The 24,638-nt window shown below is 42.3% G+C and overlaps 1 protein-coding gene across 1 annotated transcript in view; it reads left to right on the top strand.

Moving 5' to 3' along the window:
* Positions 1 to 24,638, top strand: part of tmem150c (transmembrane protein 150C) — a 61,291-nt gene that overhangs the window by 4,582 nt on the left and 32,071 nt on the right. Inside the window, exon 2 of the mRNA XM_063042190.1 lies at positions 10,472 to 10,560. Coding sequence (XP_062898260.1) covers positions 10,472 to 10,560 — 89 coding nt within the window. The remainder of the gene's footprint in view (positions 1 to 10,471; positions 10,561 to 24,638) is intronic.

Raw genomic sequence — 24,638 nt, 5'->3', positions numbered from 1 at the left:
AAGGAGTAAAAATAGAGATTAGAAACATGAAGCTGAGCTATAATAAAGCTATGAAAAGACAAGAGAAAATGGATAAAAAACTTCAAAAGTTGGAAAGAACAATGGAACATATTAACAACAGAGTGGAAAAAACAGAAAATGATATGCTTGTCTGGAAAATGGAAAGAAATTGACTGTTGGAAAAAGAGGATGTGCTGGAAAATTTTAGTAGATGAAATAATATTAAAATTGTTGGTCTTAAAGAAGATATAGTGGGAGACAATCTAATAGAATTTTTTCAAAGATGGATCCCGGAAACTTTGCAAATGAAAGAGGAAGACCGATCAATTAAAATTGAACGGGCACATAGAGCTCTAAGACCAAAACCACAAGATGACCAATATCCATGATCAATTTTAATAAAATTCTTAAGATTTCAAGACAAAGAAAGGATTCTACAGGCGGCTGCCCAAGCTACCAAGAAGAGAAAAGGGCCACTGATAATAGAAGGGAAGAAAATTTTTTTCTACCCTGACGTAAGTTATGAACTTTTGAAGAGAAGGAAGAAATTTAATCCAGTGAAAAAAGTCCTTTGGGATCACGGTTATCAATTTATATTGCGTTATCCTGCAACCTTGAAGATTTTTTTGGCTGCTGGAGAAAAAAGATTTTTTGGCAATTACCAGAAAGCGGAGGATTTTGTGCGAGATTCTTTGAAGATACAAGAACAAACCCAGGGGAGCGAGATGGATTAAAGATGAAGATTTTGAATTTGGCTGATGCCCATGAAAAAATATTAATAGGAGGAGATTTTAATTTTTGCCTAGACCCAGTCTTAGATAGATCAACTAAGGCTGTTACAAAATTGAAGGTAGTAAAACTAACTTTATCATTGATGGAAGATTTAAATTTGATTGATATATGGAGAAGAATCAATCCCAAAGAAAGAGATTATTTGTTCTATTCGAATAGACACAAAACTTACTCAAGGATAGATTTTTTCCTATTATCAATCAGTATTCAACACAGAGTGAAAAATATGGAATATAAAGCAAGAATATTGTCAGATCACTCTCTATTAATGACAATAATAATGACTGATAAGGAAGAAGTGACTTGTAGATGGAGATTTAATTCAACATTATTAAAATGTCAAAATTTTTGTGATTTTATGAAAAAACAGATCCAATTTTTTTTGGATACAAACTCTCATTCAGTGGATGATAAATTTATACTATGGGATGTGATGATAGCATAGTTGAGGGGTCAGATAATAAGTTATACGTCTAAAATTAAGAAAGAATATATGGCAGAACTAGATCAATTGGAAAAAGAAATTACAAAATTAGAAAAAGAATCTCAAAGACATACGACAGAAGAAAAACGAAGACAACTTGTCAATAAGAAGTTACAATATAATACGCTTCAGACATATAGAATGGAAAAAGCAATCATGAGAATTAAGCAAAGGTATTTTGAGTTAGGTGAGAGAGCACACAAAATTCTTGCTTGGCAGTTGAAAACAGAACAGGCTTCCAAAACGATAAATGTAATTAGAACAAGTGCAAATAAAATTACTTATAAACCTTGAGAAATTAATGAAACCTTCAAAAGTTTCTATTCGGTATTATATCAATCGGAATCACAAAATGATGTTAATGAGATAGAAAGGTTTTTATCACAAGTAACTCTTCCAAAATTGAATTCGGAAGAACAGAAGGGATTAGATATGCCTTTTGCATTAAAAGAGGTTGAAGAAGCTTTAGGATCACTTCAAAGTAATGAATCTCCAGGAGAGGATGGTTTTCCACCTGAATTTTATAAAAAGTTTAAAGATTTATTATTTCCTCCTTTTAGGGAGTTAATACGTCAAGCGGAAAAAACACATAAACTCCCAGAATCTTTCTCAACAGTGATTGTAATAGTATTGCCAAAAAAAGATAGAGATCCTTTAAAACCAGCATCATACAGGTCTATTTCTTTGTTGAACACGGATTATAAAATAATAGCAAAAATTTTATCGAATAGATTATCTAAATATTTTTACCAAAATTAATACATATGGATCAAACAGGATTTATTAAAGATAGACAATTGGCAGATAATGTAACTTGGCTACTCAGTATAATTCATTTGGCACAAAAAAGGGAGGAGATGAGTATAGTAATAGCCTTGGATGCAGAAAAAGCATTTGATAGATTGGAATGGGATTTTTTATTTAAAGTATTAGAAAAATATGGGTTAGGAACACCTTTTATAAACTGGATTAAAGCTTTAAATACTAACCCTAATGCTAAAGTAGTGACAAATAGTCAAATTTCAACACCATTCCAGTTAAAAAGGTCAACTAGACAAGGTTGTCCATTATCACCTGCTTTATTTGTATTGGCGATAGAACCATTAGCAGAACTAATTAGAGTTGATTCAGATATTAAAGGTTTTAGAGTTAATCAGGAGGAATATAAAATTAATCTATTTGCTGATGATGTTTTGATTTATTTAACAAACCCACAGCATTTGTTACGTAAATTATCTTCTAAATTTGATTAATATGGGAAATTATCAGGGTATAAAATAAATTGGGATAAAGGTGAAATTTCACCTCTTACTAAAGGAGATTATAGCCAATGTCGATTAGTAACCCAATTTAGATGGTCGGTAAATGGTATTAAGTATTTAGGTATAAGACTTGATAATGATGTAAAGAATTTATATAAATTTAATTATTTACCACTATTGAAAATAATTCAAGAAGATCTTGACAAATGGATGATACTACCAATAACATTAGTGGGTAGAGCTAATGCTGTAAAAATGAATATATTTCCTAGATTACAGTATTTGTTTCAAACATTACCAATACAAGTGCCACAGAAATTTTTTCAAGAGTTAAATAAACGTGTGAGAAAATTTCTTTCGAAAGGTAAGATGTCAAGAATATCATTGGAAAAATTGACATGGAAATTTGAGTTAGGAGGGGTACAACTTCCAAACTTTAAGAATTATTTTAAAGCAAATCTACTCAGATTTATTCATCTTTCTTTGACGAACAAAAACTGGCATGGATTAGAATAGAATTAGATAAAACAGGAGAAAATACACCTGAAGGTTTTATATATAAATGGGAATCTAAATGGATACGGGAAAAGAAAGAATCTCCTATATTAAAACATTTGATTGATCTATGGAATAAGATAAACGTTAATAATGAAATAAAGAAATCTTTATTAGCAAGGAGACCTTTGATTCAAAACAGACTTATTCCTTTTACAATGGATAATCAACTTTTATATAATTGGTACCAAAAAGGGATTAGATCTATAGGAGACTGTTAGGAACAAGGTATATTGATGTCATTTGAACAATTAATGAATAAATATAAAATATCAAATAACACTTTCTTTTTTTACCTTCAGTTAAGGGCTTATTTAAAAGACAAACTGGGTCAAACAATGTTTTTGCCAAAACCCAATGAAATTGAAATTTTAATTCAAAAAGGAAAAATTAAAAAATTTATTTCTTTTATGTATAATTTGATTCAAAATCAGGCAATTAAACAAGGAATCCACAAGTCAAAGCAAAAATGGGAAACAGATCTGAATGTTAATATTGATGAAACAAATTGGTCAAGACTGTGTCTTGACAGTATGACAAATACAATAAACGTACGACTTAGTACAATATAATTTTTTACACCAATTATATATTACACCGCAAAAAATAAGTAGATTAAATTCAAACTTATCTGATCAATGCTTTCGATGTAATCAAGAAATTGGTACTTTCTTACATTCTATTTGGTCTTGTTCCAAAATTCAACCTTTTTGGATAAATTTAAGAGTCTTATTGGAACAAATTACTGGAACTCAACTTCCACATAACCCTATATTATTTTCTATTAGGTGATATTGAAGGGATAAAACCGAAACTTAAACTGAATAAATATCAGAAAGAGTTTATAAAAATTGCATTGGCAGTAGGCAAGAAGGCTATAGCAGTTACTTGGAAATCGGATTCGTATTTAAGTATGGATCGTTGGAATAATGAAATTTCTAGTTGTATTCCACTCAAAAAAATTACTTATAATTTAAGAGATAAATATGATACATTTTTGAATATTTGGCGCCCATATTTACAAAAGATAGGATGGCATATTTAGTTGCTCCGATGATAAAGATGTTGGTCCCTTGGGGAAAGTAATAAATAAATATACTAAATTTATTTTGAATCCCATGGAACATGTGGAAACTTTCCAATATCCAGGCAGTTCTTCTTTCTTCTTTCTTTTTCTTTTCATTTTTTTCTTTTTTTTCAGGTAGGTGTATATATCGGGGGGAAGGGTTAAGTGGGGGGAGGGTAGATATTATCTTTCTATGTAATCTTTTCAAAAACTCAATAAAAATTATATTAATAATAACAGCGGAGAGCAAATCTGTATTCAGTACTCCCGGTGTGGTCTCACTCATGCCTGTAAAATTGCATCAAAATTTCCATTTTTGTACTTCAGACCTCTTGCAAAAAGGCCAGTATTTCTCCTACTTATTTGTTGGGCTAGCCTTTTGTTTATCCTTAACCAGGATCCTCCAATCCCCTTGTATATTTTGTAATCTCACTGCATTTAATTAATAATTTGTTTTACTGTTCTTCCTTCAAAAGTGAACGACATAAAGTTGTACAGCACAGAAATCGGTCCTTCATAACAACACGTCAATGCTGACCTCGATGCCTATTTACTCTAATCCCATTTGCCTGCTTTAGACCAAAACACCTGTCAAAATGGTTTCTAAATGCTGGTATCACATTTTAAACATTTGTATCTGCCTCTACCGCTTTCCCTGGTAGATTGTTTCCTACAACCAGCACTCTGTGTGAAAAACATGCCTCTCAGATCTCCAGGTCTGTAAGATAACAAAATCCTTACAGACAGCTACAAAATTGAACCTGATCTTGTAGCTGGAAGGCAAGAAATTTTAAGTGCTCAATGCCACTTTCTGTGAAATTGGTTCACAACATCAGGTGCTGTTGCAAAAATCTGGGGCAGTACAGTTATGCTTAAAACAAAGCAGTGTGGAAGTTCATATTCACTTCAGTTCTTCAACATCACAAAAGGAGATGATTATATCACTGAAGCACCTTCAATAACTCCAAAAGACTGAGGTTTGGTAAAATACTGAAAGGCTTTTATTTGCTGTACAATACGACCTCCACGACCTCCACGGTGAGTGTCTGTCCCAGACTGAGGGGGAGGGGCAAGGCGAACACCTTTAAACAGGATTCTGTGGGAGGAGCCACAGGGGCAGTCAGCAGAGGGGCGTGTCCAGACAGTTAACCCAGTTACAACATATATATATATATATGGTTTACCACAATCACACTATCACACGTGCCTTATATTCCCCTATATTATTCTCCATCTGCCAACTTCCTCAGTCACTTAACCTCCCTGTAGAACTTTAGAGGGAGTGCAGAGGAGATTTACCAGGACACTGCCTGGATTGGAGACCATATCTTTATGAGGACAGGTTGAGCGAGCTAGGGATTTTCTCTTCGGAGTGAAGGAGGATGAGGGATGTACAAGATGATAAGAGGCATAGATCAAGTCTACAGCCAGAGACTTTTTCCCGGAGCAGAAATGGCTTGTATGAGGGGACATAATTTTAAGGGTGATTGGAGGAAGGTATAGGAGAGATGGCGGATGTAATTTTTTTTTTACACAGTGAGACACACTGCTGGGTGGGGGGGGGGTATAGTGGTGATGTAGTAGAGGCAGATGCATTAGGGAGACTTGAGAGACTCTTAGATAAGTATATGAATGATAGAAAAATGGAGGGCTAAGTTTGCACAACATGGTGGACCAAAGGGCGTGTACTGTGTTGTAATGTTCTAATTTCTATGTTTGATCTCAGTTCCTTTGCTGGCTCTTTATGTACTCACAAATTGCTAAACCACCTATCTTTGTATCATTATCAAATTTGACTACAGTATACTAATTACCCTCATCCAAGTCATTTAATATATGCACCTCGCTGGTTGCCAATTTCAAAATAGTATTTCTGAGTTTACTCCCATACTCCATCTAAATCTTTTTTTAGAAACTGGTGAAGGAAGGTTAAGCTCTTTGTAAAGATTTTCCAGTTCTCTGGCTTGACACTAATCTTTGCAGAATTGTTTGCTTTTCCTTTCAATTTAATATATAGTATTAGATAACTTCTTCAGTTGGCCCTGGACATTGCATCTGTCCCATAGAGCTTTTCTTTCTACAAGTACCTTTTTGGACATCTATGAATATTCCCCAATTGTCTGTGATGATGATTGATCGTTTTACCTTTTAATCTATTTTCTCCGGACCACTTTGACCTACTCTGTGATTGCAATTGCCATTATTTACATTTTGGACAAGTTTTAGACCCAAGTTCTTACCCTCAAGCTGCTTTTTAAGTTCTACCATGGCCCAATCACTCTTTCCTAGAGAATCCTTTGGTGTGCGATGATTAGTTGATTCAGAGAAATAGAAGTAGGTACTTAAGCCTTTTCAGCCTGCCTCATCATCCTCCATCTCAATATAATATTCTCATTATCTGCTCATACACTGCTGGTTTTTATGTTCATAAATATATATTCTTCAGAAATATATTCAACATAACTAAATCAAGAATACCGTCCTCTCTTACTATAACTAGGAAATTATTCTAAATACCTGCTATGAACCATCCTTAAGCATGAACACTATGTCACTACTTTTTTGCACTACTTATTTAATTTAATGTGTGTGTCAGTGTGCATTTATATACTGTAATTTACAGTTTTTATTATGTAATGCTGCATAGCAACAAATTTCATGACACATGCTGGTGATATTAAACCTGTTTCTGTAAAATGTGACAAAAATGTGGTTGATAGGGAAATAAAATTATTAATTATTTATTGCAGTATAATTATTTCAAATTATAAAATTATTAAATTGATAATGTATGTTAAATTATGGGACATTTTGTTTGCATTTGTTCAGTATGAATTCTCTGAAACTGTTAACCTCTACTAAGTTAGCACACATGCCAGTTGCATAAAGGAATAACAGTATTTGAAAGAAAATATTTTTATTAATATAGTATCTTGCATGGTATAAAGCATTTTGTAGCTATTTATGTGTTTCTATAGAGTGGTAGTAGTGTAGAGATACTATAGTGTCTTTTAGGATTGCCACCTTATTGTGTGAGTTTGTAAGCTCCTGAGGTCCCAGGAGTGATGCCATCTGGAGTATAGGCACTTGCTCCTTACTCCTGGTAGGGTCGCCTATGGTGGGTGGGAAGGTCAAAGGGTAGGTTCCAACAAAGAGCGTTTCAACCAAGACCTCACGGTGGAGCTGGCGGAAGATGATAACACATCACAATGCAGTGAAGGCAGAGGAAGGCTGCAGCAGAGAAGGGTCCTCAGTCATCTTGCATTCCAAGCCACTGGACCCTGACCACGTTAAAGAAAGTCACACACAGCCATTCTCCATTAAGAGAATCCATCCAAATTTCCCAGATTATGTGGATCCTGGATCAGCCTCCAGAGCCACCTGAGGACAAACCAATAGACAACCCCTTAGGAGAACATCATACTCAACTCGAATGATTGGACTAGTACTACAGTAGTATAGTCACCAGTTAAAATGTTTTGGAAACAGTGAGTAAAAGGGAAACATTGGTCATAACCTAAGTGGTACCTCCACGAATTCTCCTTAGAAATAGAGTCGCAGGATCATTTGCATTCATCCAGACTTTATCTAGTGGACATGAATTATCCAGTTAATCTCCACACTGTTCTTTCAGCATTGATGGCCTCCCCTCGTACTTCACTGGAATTTCTGGTTAGATTTCTGTGCTCAAATCTCTGGAGCCGCCTGAGGACCACAACCTGACCTGGAGGCAAGAGCAACGGCGGAGTTAAACAAGAATGACATACCTGAAATTTGCAATCACCTCGTTCCTTAAAAGCCAGTTACCATAATACTAATTACATTACGTTAGTCCATTTTGGTCTTCTGGTGTGACATTCTTATTTTCCAGTTTCTCATACAACACCTCCCGCAACAGAGCTACAGTAGCTTTACGTGGCCCAGCCACAAACCAATCTGTATTTGTGTTACAAGTTTAAAGTAAGAAAGAGTAATAGGGTAATCCAGCAAAAGATCAGTTTAAAAAGAAACTGATAAAGGAAAAGACATAAATCATTGACAGAAATGATTAGGTGGGTCTTTCAAAGCATTTTCCAGCTTTTACGGTTTTTGAAGATGGTGAGACTCAGTGGGTACCAAAGTTTGCTACAAAGTGAGTTATGCGAAATGGAGATTAATAGTTGGACGATCAAGAGAATGTAGACCATGAGAAGTTACAGAGATAGCATTGGGCAAAGCCTCAAAATAATAATTTATATTTGAAGATATTGGAAGGAAGTATTCCAATGAGTTTGAAGAAGAGAAGATGATCAATAAGAATGTATGATGACAGCATTGTTTTGGAGGAATTATATAAACATGAAGAACAATGAAGCTGGAGTCATTGTGCACGGTTTTCATTTTTATTTCCTTATGGAGTGGGTTATGCTCTTAATATGAAAGCAGGCTCATTTGGTTTGCATTGATATCCTTGTTCTATGATGATTAGTCATAGTCATAGTCATACATTATTGATCCCGGGGGAAATTGGTTTTCGTCACAGTTGCACCATAAATAATAAATAGTAATAGAACCATAAATAGTTAAATAGTAATATGTAAATTATGCCAGTGAATTATGAAGTAAGTCCAGGACCAGCCTATCGGCTCAGGGTGTCTGACCCTCCAAGGGAGGAGTTGTAAATTTTGATGGCCACAGGCAGGAATGACTTCCTATGACGCTCTGTGTTGCATCTCAGTGGAATGAGTCTCTGGCTGAATGTACTCCTGTGCCCACCCAGTACATTATGTAGTGGATGGGAGACATTGACCAAGATGGCATACAACTTAGACAGCATCCTCTTTTCAGACACCACTGTGAGAGAGTCCAGTTCCATCCGTACAACATCACTGGCCTTACGAATGAGTTTGTTGATTCTGTTGGTGTCTGCTACCCTCAGCCTGCTGCCCCAGCACACAACAGCAAACATGATAGCACTGGCCACCACAGACTCTTAGAACATCCTCAGCATCGTCCAGCAGATGTTAAAGGACCTCAGTCTCCTCAGGAAATAGAGACGGCTCTGACCCTTTTTGTAGACAGCCTCAGTGTTCTTAGACCAGTCCAGTTTATTGTCAATTCATATCCCCAGGTATTTGTAATCCTCCACCATGTCCACACTGACCCCCTGGATGGAAACAGGGGTCACCGGTACCTTAGCTCTCCTCAGGTCTACCACCAGCTCCTTAGTCTTTTTCACATTAAGCTGCAGATAATTCTGCTCACACCATGTGACAAAGTTTCCTATCGTAGCCCTGCACTCAACCTCATCTCCCTTGCTGATGCATCCAACTATGGCAGAGTCATCTGAAAACTTCTGAAGATGACAAGACTCTGTGCAGTAGTTGAAGTCGGAGGTGTAAATGGTGAAGAGAAAGGGAGACAAGACAGTCCCCTGTGGAGCCCCAGTGCTGCTGATCACTCTGTCGGACACACAGTGTTGCAAGCACACGTACTGTGGTCTGCCAGTCAGGTAATCAAGAATCCATGATACCAGGGAAGCATCCACCTGCATCGCTGTCAGCTTTTCCCCCAGCAGAGCAGGGCGGATGGTGTTGAACGCACTGGAGAAGTCGAAAAACATGACCTTCACAGTGCTCGCTGGCTTGTCACGGTTCAGCAGGTAGACAATGGCATCCTCAACTCCTAGCCGGGGCTGGTAGGCGAACTGGAGGGGATCAGGTGTGGCCTGACCATAGGCTGGAGCAGTTATTTTACCTGGCATCGAGATAGCGGTGAAGGGAGCTTTCTAGAATTAAAATTCAGATCCAGATTAACAATCATCACACCAAATCAAATACTTATGTAAAAGTAGCATCCTTAACTGAGAGGACAATTCCAAGGTTCTTCACAGGAGCATTACCGAACTACATTGACACCAGACTTTCGAAGGAAGATGCCCATCTAAGGAATTCCACAGAACCATCAGTTAGTCCAAGAGGTAGAAGCATTTCAAAAGAGGAAAGGTTTTGTAAGGGATTTCCAGAATCTAGTGCTGCAGCAGCGATGGAATTCAGTGATCATCAATCTAGAACTGGAAATTACAGTAAAGTCACGCTGCAGAGAGAATAAAAACAAGTGTGACAATTTTGATTTCAAACACAGCACTTACATAGGGTTCAGTCCATTTCTGCCTTGACCAGATAGTTTAAGTGGCAGGGTGTATCCATGTTTGTCTATCATGAATAATGAGTTGGAGCTTTAATGTGGTGAGATGGCACAGATGTTACAAAAAAACTAATTAGCTATGTGAAACTACCTTGGCTTATTTCTGTCTCTGTCTTTCTGAAACAGATGATTAGTCAGAAAATGAAGAACTGCAGTTGCTGGATACTTGTACCTATTATAATTACTGTCCTTGCAGCAGCTGGATTCTGGACTACGTAAGTCCACCACACACATCTTTGAAATAATTATTATGTAAAGGGAATGCTTTTAAAACATCAATGTGATTTTTCCTTTTCCTTTATTTAAGAGACAGAGGACACTAATGGCCCTGCAAAGTTTTGCCTGTAATATTCCACAGTACAATACATATTTTTCAGGTAGTAAATGGCTTTAGGTTGTCAGTAAAGTGATCAGGAGGCACAGCTTCATTATATGCCAGCTGGAACTGGTGGAGAAAAATAGTCACGTATGTTTCATACTGGAAACAGCATTAACCTCTTGAATAAAAGCCAAAAAAAAAATGCTGTTAGGTACCTAGTAAGTCGGGTACCACCTGTAGAAAGAAACAGAGCTTGGGTCAAGGACTTTGAGCATTTCCATAGAACCATAGAAACTACAGCACAGAAACAGGCCTTTTGGCCCTTCTTGGCTGTGCCAAACCATTTTCTGCCTAGTCCCACTGACCTGCACACGGACCATATCCCTCCATACACCTCCCATCCATGTATCTGTCCAATTTATTCTTAAATGTTAAAAAAGAACCCGCATTTACCACCTCGTCTGGCAGCTCATTCCATACTCCCACCACTCTCTGTGTGAAGAAGCCCCCCCTAATGTTCCCTTTAAACTTTTCCCCCCTCATCCTAAACCCATGTTCTCTGTTTTTTTTCTCCCCTTGCCTCAGTGGAAAAAGCCTGCTTGCATTCACTCTATCTATACCCATCATAATTTTATATACCTCTGTCAAATCTCCCCTCATTCTTCTACGCTCCAGGGAATAAAGTCCCAACCTATTCAACCTTTCTCTGTAACTGAGTTTCTCAAGTCCCGGCAACATCCTTGTAAACCTTCTCTGCACTCTTTCAAACTTATCTATATCCTTCCTGTAATTTGGTGACCAAAACTGAACACAATACTCCAGATTCGGCCTCACCAATGCGTTATACAACCTCATCATAACATTCGAGCTCTTATACTCAATACTTTGATTAATAAAGGCCAATGTACCAAAAGCTCTCTTTACGACCCTATCTACCTGTGATGCCACTTTTAGGGAATTTTGTATCTGTATTCCCAGATCCCTCTGTTCCGCTGCACTCCTCAGTGCCTTACCATTAACCCTGTATGTTCTACGTTGGTTTGTCCTTCCAACGTGCAATACCTCACACTTGTCAGTATTAAACTCCATCTGCCATTTTTCAGCCCATTTTTCCAGCTGGATCAAGTCCCTCTGCAGGCTCTGAAAACCTTCCTCACTGTCTACTACACCTCCAATCTTTGTATCATCAGCAAACTTGCTGATCCAATTTACCACATTATCATCCAGATCATTGATATAGATGACAAATAACAATGGACCCAGCACTGATCCCTGTGGCACACCACTAGTCACAGGCCTCCACTCAGAGAAGCAATTTTCTACCACCAGTCTCTGGCTTCTTCCATCGAGCCAATGGCCAATCCAATTTACCACCTCTCCATGTATACCTAGCGACTGAATTTTCCTAACTAACCTCCCCTGTGGGACCTTGTCAAAGGCCTTACTGAAGTCCATGTAGACAATATCCACTGCCTTCCCTTCATCCACTTTCCTGGTAACCTCCTCGAAAAACTCCAGTAGATTGGTCAAACATGCCCTATCACGCACAAAGCCACGTTGACTCTCCCTAATAAGTCCCGTCTATCCAAATGCTTGTAGATTCTGTCTCTTAGTACTCCCTCCAATAATTTACCTACTACCGACGTTAAACTTACTGGCCTATAATTTCCCGGATTACTTTTCGATCCTTTTTTAAACAACGGAACAACATGAGCCACTCTCCAATTCTCCAGCACCTCACCTGTAGACAGCGACATTTTAAATATTTCAGCCAGGGCCCCTGCAATTTCAACACTAGTCTCCTTCAAGGTCCGAGGGAACACTCTGTCAGGTCCCGGGGATTTATCCACTTTAATTTTCCTCAAGACAGCAAGGACCTCCTCCTTTTCGATCTGTACAGTTTCCATGATCTCACTACTTGTTTCCCTTAATTCCATAGACTTCATGCCAGTTTCCTTAGTAAACACAGACGCAAAAAACCTATTTAAGATCTCCCCCATTTCCTTTGGTTCCGCACATAGCCGACCACTCTGATCTTCAAGAGGACCAATTTTATCCCTTACAATCCTTTTGCTCTTAATATACCTGTAAAAGCTCTTTGGATTATCCTTCACTTTGACTGCCAAGGCAACCTCATGTCTTCTTTTAGCCCTCCTGATTTCTTTCTTAAGTATTTTCTTGCACTTCTTATACTCCTCAAGCACCTTATTTACTCCCTGCTTCCTATACACGTCATACAACTCCCTCTTCTTCTTTATCAGAGTTGCAATATCCCTTGAGAACCAAGGTTCCTTATTCCTATTCACCTTGCCTTTAATCCTGACAGGAACATACAAATTCGGCACTCTCAAAATTTCTGCTTTGTAGGCTTCCCACCTACCGATCACATCCATGCCAGAGAACAACCTGTCCCAATCCACGCTTTTTAGATCCTTTCTCATTTCTTCAAATTTGGCCTTCTTCCAGTTAAGAACCTCAACCCTAGGACCAGATCTATCCTTGTCCATGATCAAGTTGAAACTAATGGTGTTATGATCACTGGAACCAAAGTGCTCCCCTACACAGACCTCTGTCACTTGTCCTAACTCGTTTCCTAACAGGAGATCCAATATTGCATCCCCTCTAGTTGGTACCTCTATATATTGATTTAGAAAACTTTCCTGAACACATTTTACGAACTCTAGACCATCTAGACCCCTAACAGTATGGGAGACCCAATCAATATATGGAAAATTAAAATCCCCTACCACCACAACTTTATGTTTCCTGCAGTTGCCTGCTATTTCTCTGCAGATTTGCACTTCCAATTCTCTTTGACTATTGGGTGGTCTGTAATACAATCCCACTAATGTGGCCATACCTTTCCTGTTTCTCAGCTCCACCCACAAGGACTCAGTAGACAAGCCCTCTAATCCGTCCTGCCTGAGCACTGCTGTAATATTTTCCCTAACAAGCAATGCCACTCCCCCACCTTTCATTCCTCTGCCTCGATCACATCTGAAACATCGGAACCCTGGAATATTAAGCTGCCAGTCCTGCCCCTCCTGTAGCCAAGTTTCACTAATTGCTACAACGTCATAATTCCACGTGTCAATCCACGCCCTCAACTCATCCGCCTTCCCCGCAATACTCCCAGCATTGAAATATATACACCTCAGAAGATTTTTTACCACCACTCACAACCTTTCTATTAGTGGATTTGCTTGAACTTTTAACATCATTTATTTTCACCCCAGCCACACTGTCAGCTCTGGTACTGTGGTTCCCATCCCCCTGCAAATCTAGTTTAAAGCCCCTCCAATAGCATTAACAAACCTCCCTGAAAGGATATTGATCCCCCTGTAGTTCAAGTGTAACCTGTCTCTCTTGTACAGGTCCCACCTGCCCCAGAAGAGGTCCCAATTATCCTGATATCTGAAACCCTGCTCCCTACACCAGTTCCTCAGCCACTTGTATATCCTCCAGAGCATCCTATTCCTACCCTCACTGGCACGTAGCACAGGTAGCAATCCTGAGATTACCACCCTCGAGGTCCTGATTTTCAACTTCCTACCAAGGTCTCTATACTTACTCTCCAGGACCTCCTCACTCTTCCTTGCTATGTCATTGGTACCGATGTGCACCACGACATCTGGCTGATCACCCTCCCACTTCAGAATGTCATGCAATCGATCAGAGACATCCTTGACCCTGGCACCTGGGAGGCAACAAACCATCCTGGATTCTCTGTCACGACCACAGAACCTCCTATCTGCACCTCTAACTATCGAGTCCCCTATTCCCAGGATATTATGTTCACATTTCAGATCTGCAAAATCTGCAGAGTTTTATCTTGATAATTGTTGAAATCTCTGCCACCACCACTCTTTAAGGAATACCCGCTTTGAAGAAGCTATACTCCTCTACAGTGGGATTTCTGTCGGTTATGAGTTAAAATGAAGGGTCTTTGACCTAAAATGATATCTCTGCTGCTCTTTCCATGTATGTTGCTTGACTTGCTGAGTATTGCTTAGAGTCAAATTTTGTTTGGTAATGCAGTGAATTTCTCTCATTCTAAATTGTTTTCCTGAGTCATTTTTTAAAACTCAGAGATGGTGGCACATCAAAGAAAGCTAGCCCTCTGTACTCCACTAGGAAAATATGATGTGCTTACAATGTGCCAAACTGCAGCCTGAACTTCAACTCTTACAGTATCAAGAAAGGCTTAACAGTCAAATGAGAACCAGGCCACTTTTAATTTTCAAGATTTGATACAGAATTTATAATTAGATCAAACTACAAGTCATCAGATGGTATAAGAATATAAATTGTCATTGTTTTTACCATGATTATGAAGAAATTGCAGCAGTTCACTTTATCTTTGTAAAAGCTAAAACGTCATAATAACTAATTGTATATTCCATGCAGTTCGTGGAGAGTATAATTTGGCTTAATTAATACATTCTTCCTTTGCCTAAACAGAATTTGCTATTATTTTGAAAATCCTGTAAATTGGTTCAAAGTACCTAACTCAGGTTGCTGTCATTCCTACTGTTAGAACCAGAAGTATATTTTTCCATGATGTTGTGAAATGGTGGTTTGGACACCAAGAAAGTGCGTCAGCTGACACCATAAAATGTCACCTACTTGACAGAAAGGTTTCTCTTTGACTCTTCATCCAACATGCGAACTAGACCGGCGGGAAGAATTTAAAAGGAGACCATTTTTTCTTCGGCAGTTTGATCGAGGCACAACAGTGCAGGCACGTGGACGTCAGCGAGTTAGACAGGTGGGAAGAAAAAAGAAGACAGATTTATAGAGTGGGCATCAGAGTAGAGGGAGTCAGAGTAGGAAGGTTTTGGCTCAATGGGTCGAGGCGAGGTAAGTTACTTGTGAAGAATAGGAAGTATGTCTGCGAGGCCGGTGTTCTGTACTGGCTGTTGGATGTGGGATGCCCGGGAGACTCCCAGCCACCCGGACGGCGCCCAGACGGCCATATCTGCACCAGGTGTGTCAAGCTGCAGCTCCTTAGGGACAGGGTAAGGGAACTGAAGATGCAGCTCGATGACCTTCGTCTGGTCAGGGAAAGTGAGGAGGTGATAGATAGGAGCTATAGGTAAGTTGTCACAGTGAGGCCTCGGGAGGCAGATAAATGGGTAGCAACACACACAAAATGCTGGAGGAATGCAGTAGGCCAGGCAGCATCTATAGAAAGAAGTACAGTCGACGTTTCAGGCCGAGACCCTGATGAAGAAACGTCGACTGTACTTCTTCCTATAGTTGCTGCCTGGCCTGCTGCATTCCACCAGCATTCTGTGTGTGTTGCTTGAATTTCTAGCATCTGCAAGATTTCCTCCTGCTTAAGTGGGTAACAATTAGGAGAGAGAAGGGCAAGAATCAGATACTAGAGAGTACACCTGTGGCTGTCCCCCTTAACAATAAGTACTCCTGTTTGAGTACTGTTGGGGGGGGGGCGATGACCTACCTGGAGGAAGCAACAGTGGCCGTACCTCTGGCACAGAGTCTGGCCCTGTGGTTCAGAAGGGTAGGGAAAGGAAGAGGATGGCAGCAGTGATAGGGAACTCTATAGTTAGGGCGTCAGACAGGCGAATCTGTGGACACAGGAAAGAAGCACGGATGGTAGTTTGCCTCCCAGGTGTCAGGGTCTGGGATGTTTCTGATCATGTCCATGATATCCTGAAGTGGGAAGGTGAACAGCCGGAGGTCATGGTACATATTTGTACCAACAACATAGGTAGGAAAGGGGAGGAGGTCCTGAAAACAGACTACAGTGGGTTAGGAAAGAAGCTGAGAAGCAGCACAACAAAGGTAGTAATCTCGGGATTACTGCCTGTGAGTATGGGAATAGAGTGAGGTGGAGGATAACACAGTGAGTATAGGAATAGAGTGAGATGGAGGATAAATGCGTGACTGAGGGATTGGAGCAGGGGGCAGGGATTCAGATTTCTGGATCATTGGGACCTCTTTTGGGCCAAAGTGACCTGTACAAAAAGTACGAGTTGCACTTGAATCCGGGGGGGACCAATATCCTGGCAGGTTTGCTAATGCTACTGGGGAGAGTTTAAACTAGAATTGCTGGGGAGTGGGAGCTGAACTGAAGAGATGGAGGAAGGGGCGGTTGGCTTACAAATAGAGAAAGCTTGTAGGCAGTGTGAGAGGGAGGATAGGCAGGTGATAGGGGAGGGATGTGCTCAGACTGATGGTTTGAGATGTGTCTATTTTAATGCGAGGAGTATCATGAACATAGCGGATGAGCTTAGAGCGTGGATCAGTACTTGGAGCTATGATGTTGTGGCCATTACAGAGACTTGGATGGCTCGGGCAGGACTGGTTACTTAGAGTGCCAGACTTTAGATGTTTCAGAAAAGACAGGGAGGGAGGCAAAAGAGGTGGGGCATGGCACTGTTGATCAGAGATAGTGTCTCGGCTGCAGAAAAGGAAGAAGTCATGGAGGGATTGTCCACAGAGTCTCTGGGTGGAAGTTAGAAACAGGAAGGGGTCAATAACTCTACTGGGTGTATTTTATAGACCACCCAATAGTAACAGAAACATTGAAGAGCAGTTAGGGAGACAGATTCTGGAATGGTGCAATAATAACAGGGTTGTTGTGATGGGAGATTTTAATTTCCCCAATATTGACTGGCATCTCCCTAGAGAGAGTGGTTTAGATGTCGTGGAGTTTGTTCGGTGTGTTCAGGAAGGTTTCTGACACAATATGTAGATAAACCTACAAGAGGAGAGGCTGTAATTGATCTGGTATTGGGAAATAAACCTGGTCAGATGTCAGGTCTCTCAGTGGGAGAGCATTTTGGAGGTAGTGATCACAATTTAGTTGGTCCTTCAGTTCGTCCTGACGAAGGGTCTCGGCCTGAAACGTCGACTGTACCTCTTCCTAGAGATGCTGCCTGGCCTGCTGAGTTCACCAACAATTTTGATGTGTGTTGCTACAATATTTCCTCTAGTGTGATATCACAAAACACAGGACAGACCAAGACTGAAAAAAACTAACAAAACTACATAATTATAACATATAGTTACAACAGTGCAACAATATACCATAACTTGATGAAGAAGTCCATGAGCACAGTAAAAGTTCAAAGTCTCTCAAATGTCCCACATCTCACGCAGACGGGAGAAGGAAGAAAAACTCTCCCTGCCATGCCCGACCACAGTCCGACTCTGAGTCTTCCGAAAACTTTGAGCTCTGATCAGCTCTCCGACACCAAGTACTGAGCGCCATCTCTATCCGAGTGATTCGACCTCCATCTCGGTTGCCAACAACAGGCAAAGCCGGGGATTTTGAGGCCTTCCCTCCGAAAGATTCCTGACCACGCAGTAACGACAGCAGCGAACAAGCATTTCAGAAATTTTTCCAGATGTTCCTCTGTGCTTTCACGTCCCTCTCCATCAAATCAGAATTGTCTGTGGCCCCTATTTAATGGATACGATATCATTTTTCACCGGAGGGCTGCGCACGCGCAGCACGCTGTTTTCTCTCCTCCCGCTGTTTCAGCAAGGCATTTGACAAGGTGCCCCATGCAAGGCTTATTGAGAAAGTAAGGAGGCATGGGATCCAAGGGGGCCTTGCTTTGTGGATCCAGAATTGGCTTGCCCACAGAAGGCAAAGAGTGGTTGTAGATGGGTCATATTCTGCATGGAGGTCGGAGACCAGTGATGTGCCTCAGGGATCTGTTCTGGGACCCTTTCTCTTCATGATGTTTATAAATGACCTGGATGAGGAAGTGGAGGGATGGGTTAGTAAATTTGCTGATGACACAAAGGTTGGAGGTGTTGTGTATAGTGTGGAGGGCTGTCAGAGGTTACAGCAGGACATCGATAGGATGCAAAACTGGGCTGAGAAGTGGCAGATGGAGTTCAACCCAGATAAGTGTGAGGTGGTTCATTTTGGTAAGTCAAATATGATGGCAGAATATAGTACAGTCAGCCCTCCTTATCCGCGGGGGATTAGTTCCGGGACCCCCCCGCGGATACCAAAAAACACGGATGCTCAAGTCCCTTATTTAACCTGCCTCAGTGCGGGTGGACTTTAGGACTCGGGGGAGCTCAGAATCCGCCGCCCGTGGCTGCTGCTGAATCCGAGTGTTTCTGTTCTTTTGACAGAAAACGATCGCGATTGAAAGTAAAGTCGAAATAATAAAATGATCAGAAAGAGGTGAAACGTCATCGGTCATTGGAAAAGTGTTAGGCTACAGTCGGTCAACCATCGGAACAATTTTAGAGGATAAAGTGAGAATAATGGAGCATGTGAAAGGCCCTGCCCCGAAGAAAGCTACAATTATTACTAAGCATTGCAGTGGTTTAATTATTGAAATACATACGTTTCTTAAGTGTTTTATATGCATAGAAAGGTAAAAATATACTATATACTAAGACAAACGTTTGACTAACTGACGCTAAATAATACTGGATGTACCTGTTCCGACTTAGGTACAAATCTGACTTAAAGACTGCCTGTACTTTAAATCATCTCTAGATTACTTATAGTACCTAATACAATGTAAATGCTATGTAAGTAGTTGTTATACTGTATTGTTTAGGGAATAATGACAAGAAAAAAGGTCTGTACATGCTCAAACAATGAGTGTTGGAGAGAGAACTTCCAGGTTTTCCCGATCCGCGGTTGGTTGAATCCGCGCATGTGGAACCCATGGATAAGGAGGGCCGACTGTATTAATGGTAAGACTCTTGGCAGTGTGGGGGATCAGAGGGATCTTGGGGTCCGAGTCCATAGGACACTCAAAGCTGCTGTGCAGGTTAGCTCTGTGGTTAAGAAAGCATATGGTGCATTGGCCTTCATCAACTATGAGATTGAGTTACATCTGTAAAGGACCCTGGTCAGATCCCACTTGGAGTATTGTGCTCAGTTCTGGTCACCTCATTACAGGAAGGATGTGGAAACTATAGAAAGGATGCAGAGGAGATTTAGAGGCATGTTGCCCAGATTGGGGAATATGCCTTATGAGAATAGGTTGAGTGAACTTGGCCTTTTCTCCTTGGAGCAATGGAGGATGAGCGGTGACCTGATAGAGGTGTATAAGATAATGAGAGGCATTGATTGTCTGGATAGTCAGAGGCTTTTTCCCAAGGCTGAAATGGCTAACACGAGAGGGCACAGTTTTAAGTTGCTTGGAAGTAGGTACAGAGGAGATGTCAGGGGTAAGTTTTTTTTTATGCAGAGAGTGGTGAGTGCGTGAAATGGGCTGCTGGTGATGGTGGAGGCGGATACAATAGGGGCTTTTAAGAGACTCTTGGATAGGTACATGGAACTTAGAAAAATAGAGGGCAATGGGTAACCCTAGGTAACTTCTAAAGTAAGTACATGTTCGGCACAGCATTGTGGGCTGTATTGTGCTGTAGGTTTTCTATGTTTCTATATTTCTATCTTGCCTCCATGGTAGCATTCTTGCTTCTGAATGCCTAAATAGCTTCTATATAGTTGTCTTGAAAATGAATGAAAACCACCCAAAATACAACATTCTACTGTCTTTTGCTCATCTGCGACATTGAACCTTTGTTGGATCTGGTGATTTTTCAGTCCCCAGGCTCTTTATGATAATTTATTTTAAAGCTTAAACAAAGGAATGGAAACAGAGCATATGAAACTAAGGATCCTCAGGAAAAGACAGAGAAAAGATGGTGATTTTTGCAGAGCCTGGTACTTTTATACTTGAGTTAAGCAAATTCCGAAGATAAGGAAGGACCAATTAAAAGATACACAGTCTCAGCACATGTGCCATGTGCTAACACTTGCCAATGAAAATATAAACTGTTATGTAACTGCTACAATGCTTTTCTGCCAGTAGGTGGAGACAATCATCACATATTGTGAAAATAAAATCATTAAAAGATACAAATTGTTAGTGAAAAACTATGACTTTAGTCTTGCATTAATTCAACTAATATCTTATTAAAAATATTTTAAAATGATTTCAACACCTTCATCTGTGATTCAGTGTTTAACGTGAGTGTCCTTAGTTCTGATTTATCTACTCTGCCACCCCAGCCAGCAGGTCAACTGGAAAAGGACAAAAACCTTGCAGAAAACTTGGCAGAAGTTTGCCAAGTATCACAGAAATACAAAGCCTCATCTCCCAAATCTAGGAAGGGGAATGTCAGGGGAAGTCTGTGGTAAACCATGTATATAGGTTGTAACTGGGTTACCTGTCTGGACACGGCCCTTTGCTGACTGCTCCTGTGGCTCCTCCCACAGAGCCCTGAATAAAGGCAATTGTGTCACTGCTCCTCCCTCAGTCCAGGACAGATACTCAGCATGGACGTGGGTCCATTTTACTGTTAATAAAAGCCTTTCAGTATTTACTCTACTTCAAGTCTTTTGGAGTAATTGACAGTGCATCAATTTTATCAACAGTAATATTAAGGCATGGAACATATCCTGAGACCTGACAAGCTAGACCTTGACCTGCAAACGCCTGAAGTCGGAAATGCTTTCGAACTCTGGCTGGCCTGCTTCGAATCATACCTGGAGGAGATTGAAGTGACCGAGTCCGCCGCGAAGCGCAGAGTTCTCCTCTCAGGCTCAGTCCACGGGTCTACTCAATGATTAGAGACCAGCCGAGCTACGACAGCACGATGAGCGCCTTCAGAAGTCAATACCTGTGGCCGGTAAACACCGTCTATGTGCGACATTGCTTGGCGACGCGGCAGCAGCGGCCTGGAGAGTCAAGCGCTGAGTTCGTCTGGGCCTTACAGACACTTGTGTGGGCCTATGATTGTCGGGGGCTGATGGCCGACAGCATGCGGAGCTCCTAGTAAGAGACGCCTTCGTCACTGCCAGGTCAGTGTATGTGCACCAGCGACTGCTGGAACACGCCGATCTTACCTTATGTTCGGCGATTGAGCTGGCCGACACGCTGGAGGCCGTTCTCCACAACTCTGACGCTTTCCAGGCATGCGATCTCCCGACAGCCTCATGGATGCCGTAGACCCCGCAACCTGTTGGCGAATTGACCTCGGCTGCTGCCAGTCGTGAGTCCACAAAGTGCTACTTCTGCGGACTTGAGAAGCACCCCCCGGAAACGCTGCCCGCCCTGAGGAGCTACCTGCTCCAGCTGCGGAAAGAAGGGTCACTTCGCCAAGGCCTGTAAGTCCAAACCGCGAGCAGGATCGAGCAGCACCGCGTGCAAGGCATGAGGGTTGCCATCTTGGCCATTGCCATCTTGCCTGTATGCCGCCACCATGTGCGAAATATGGGGGCGGCCATCTTGGTCGGCGCCACCTCGCACCACCTACGACCCACGGGTGCTCACGCAGCACCCCACCACGCCGGACCAAGACAGCGACTCAACTCTGGCCTCCATGACCCTCGACCAAAGCACTCCTCACCAGCTCGCAAGGTCAATGATGGACATCCTGGTGGAGGGGCTCAGGACAAGCTGCCTGTTTGACACGGGCAGCACGGAGAGTTTTATCCACCCGGACACGGTGCAGCATTGCGGACTCGCGATACGGCCAGTAAGCCAGAGGATAGCCATGGCTTCCGGGTCGCATACAACAGACATCCGGGGGGAGGGCGGGGGGCGGTTGTGTAGTGGTGCTAGTGGTGCAGGGCACAGAATATTGAGACTTTACGTTACTGGACATGCCTCAGCTGTGTGCCCCTGTGCTATTGGGGCTCGACTTCCAGAGCCACCTGAAAAGCGTGACAATGAAGTATGACGGGCCCCTCCCGCCAATCACTGTCGTAAATCCCCAGTTTTGTAGGGATACGTCACATACCCCGCTACTGGCCACCCACACACACCAACCCGCACATCCCACTCAACACCATGCCAACTGGCACACTACCAACATCACTTGTGGCCTCTCCACCCTCAAGATCCCTCCCCCACCGCTGTTCACCAACCTGACCCCTGACTGTAAACCTGTGACAACTAAAAGCAGGAGGTACAGCGTGGGAGACAGAGCTTTCATTAAGTCGGAGGTGCAGCGGCTGCTCAGGGAAGGGGTCATTGAGGCAAGCACAAATCCTTGGAGGGCGCAGGTGGTGGTTGTTCGGAATGGGGAGAAAAATAGGATGGTCGTGGACTATAGCCAGACCATCAATAGATTAACGCAGCTCGACGCCTACCCTCTACCCCGCATCGCGGATATGGTCAATCAGATAGCACAGTACAAGGTGTACTCGACCATAGACCTAAAATACGTTTACCATCAGCCCCCCCATCCGCCGGGAGGACCGCCCTTACACCGCCTTAGAGGCGGACGGCAGGCTTTATCAATTCCTGCGCGTCCCCTTCGGTGTCATGAATGGTGTATCTGTCTTCCGGAGGGAAATAGACCAGATGGTGGACCAGTGCCAACTGAAGGCCACAATCCCATATCTGGATAACATCACCATCTGCGGTCACGACCGGCAGGATCATGACAACAATCTCCTAAAATTTTTCCAAGCAGCCAAAGCTTTCAATCTCACCTAGAACAAGGACAAGTGTGTGTTCGGAACCACCCGACTTGCTATCCTTGGGTGTGTCGTGGAGAATGGATGTCATTGGCCCTGACCCCGACTGTATGCGTCCCCTGTTGGAACTCCCTCTTCCCAACACCCTCAGAGCCCTTAAAATGTGCCTGGGCCTCTTTTCATATTACACCCAATGGGTCTCTAACTACACAGACAAGGCCCACCCCTGGTCAAGTCCACCACATTCTCTCTGTCAGCCGAGGCCTGTGCGGCCTTCAGCCGCATTAAAGGGGACATTAACAAAGCAGCAATGCATGCAGTGGATGAGGCCATTCCCTTCCAAGTAGAGAGTGACACCTCCGACTTTGCGCTGGCTGCTACTCTCAACCAGGCAGGAAGACTGGTGGCGTTCTTCTCCCGTACCCTTCAAGGCCCTGAAATTCAGCACTCTGCGGTGGAGAAAGAGGCCCAGGCCATAGTGGAAGCTATTAGGCACTGGAGGTACTGTCTCGCCGGCAAAAAGTTCACCCTGCTGACTGACCAGCGCTCAATCACATTCATGTTTAGTAATCAACAGTGGGGCAAAATCAAAAATGATAAAATTCTGAGGTAGAGAATTGAACTCTCCACCTACAACTATGACATCATGTACAGGCCTGGGAAGCTCAATGAGCCCTCCGATGCCCTATCCCGGGGAATGTGTGCCAGCACGCAGATCGACCGGCTATATGCCCTACATGCAGATCTTTGCCACCTGGGGGGTCACCCAGCTTTTCCACTCCGTGAAAGGCCGCAACCTGCCTTACTCCCTTGAGGGGATCAGGACGATGGCCAGGGACTGCCAAGTCTGTGCAGAGTGCAAACCACACTTCTACCGACCCAAAAAAGCACAACTAATCAAGGCCACCTGCCCCTTTGAGCGACTGAGTGTCGACTTTAAGGGCCCCCTTCCCTCCACCGACCGTAATGTGTACTTTCTTAACGTAATCGATGAGTACTTGCGGTTTCCCTTCGTCATCCCCTGCCCCGATACCACTACTACGTTAGGCATAAAAGCCCTGTGCAAGCTCTTTACTCTGTTCGGATACCCATGTTATATCCACAGTGACAGAAGGTCCTCGTTTATGAGTGACGAGCTGCGCCAATACCTACTGGCTAGGGGAATTGCAACTAGTAGGACCACGAGCTATAATCCCCGGGGGAATGGACAGGTGGAGAATGAGAATGGCACAGTGTGGAAAGCCACACTCTTAGCCCTCAGGTCAAAGGGACTGCCGGTCTCCCGCTGGCAGGAGGTCCTTCCCGAGGCACTCCACTCCATCCGCTCCCTGTTATGCACAGCCACCAATGCCAACCCTCATGAGCGGCTCTTTTCTTTTCCCAGAAAGTCGACCACTGGGACCACCCTACCAACTTGGTTGATGTCCCTGGGGCCAGTGCTGCTCCGGAAACATGCAAGGAGCAATAAGTACTCCCTGATGGTCTTACTTCATGCAAACCCCCAGTATGCCTACGTGGTTTTATCTGATGGGCGT

This window comes from Mobula hypostoma, chromosome 3, assembly GCF_963921235.1.
Source record: "Mobula hypostoma chromosome 3, sMobHyp1.1, whole genome shotgun sequence".
Taxonomy (NCBI): Eukaryota; Metazoa; Chordata; class Chondrichthyes; order Myliobatiformes; family Myliobatidae; genus Mobula; species Mobula hypostoma.
This window is presented reverse-complemented; position numbering and strand designations above follow the sequence as displayed.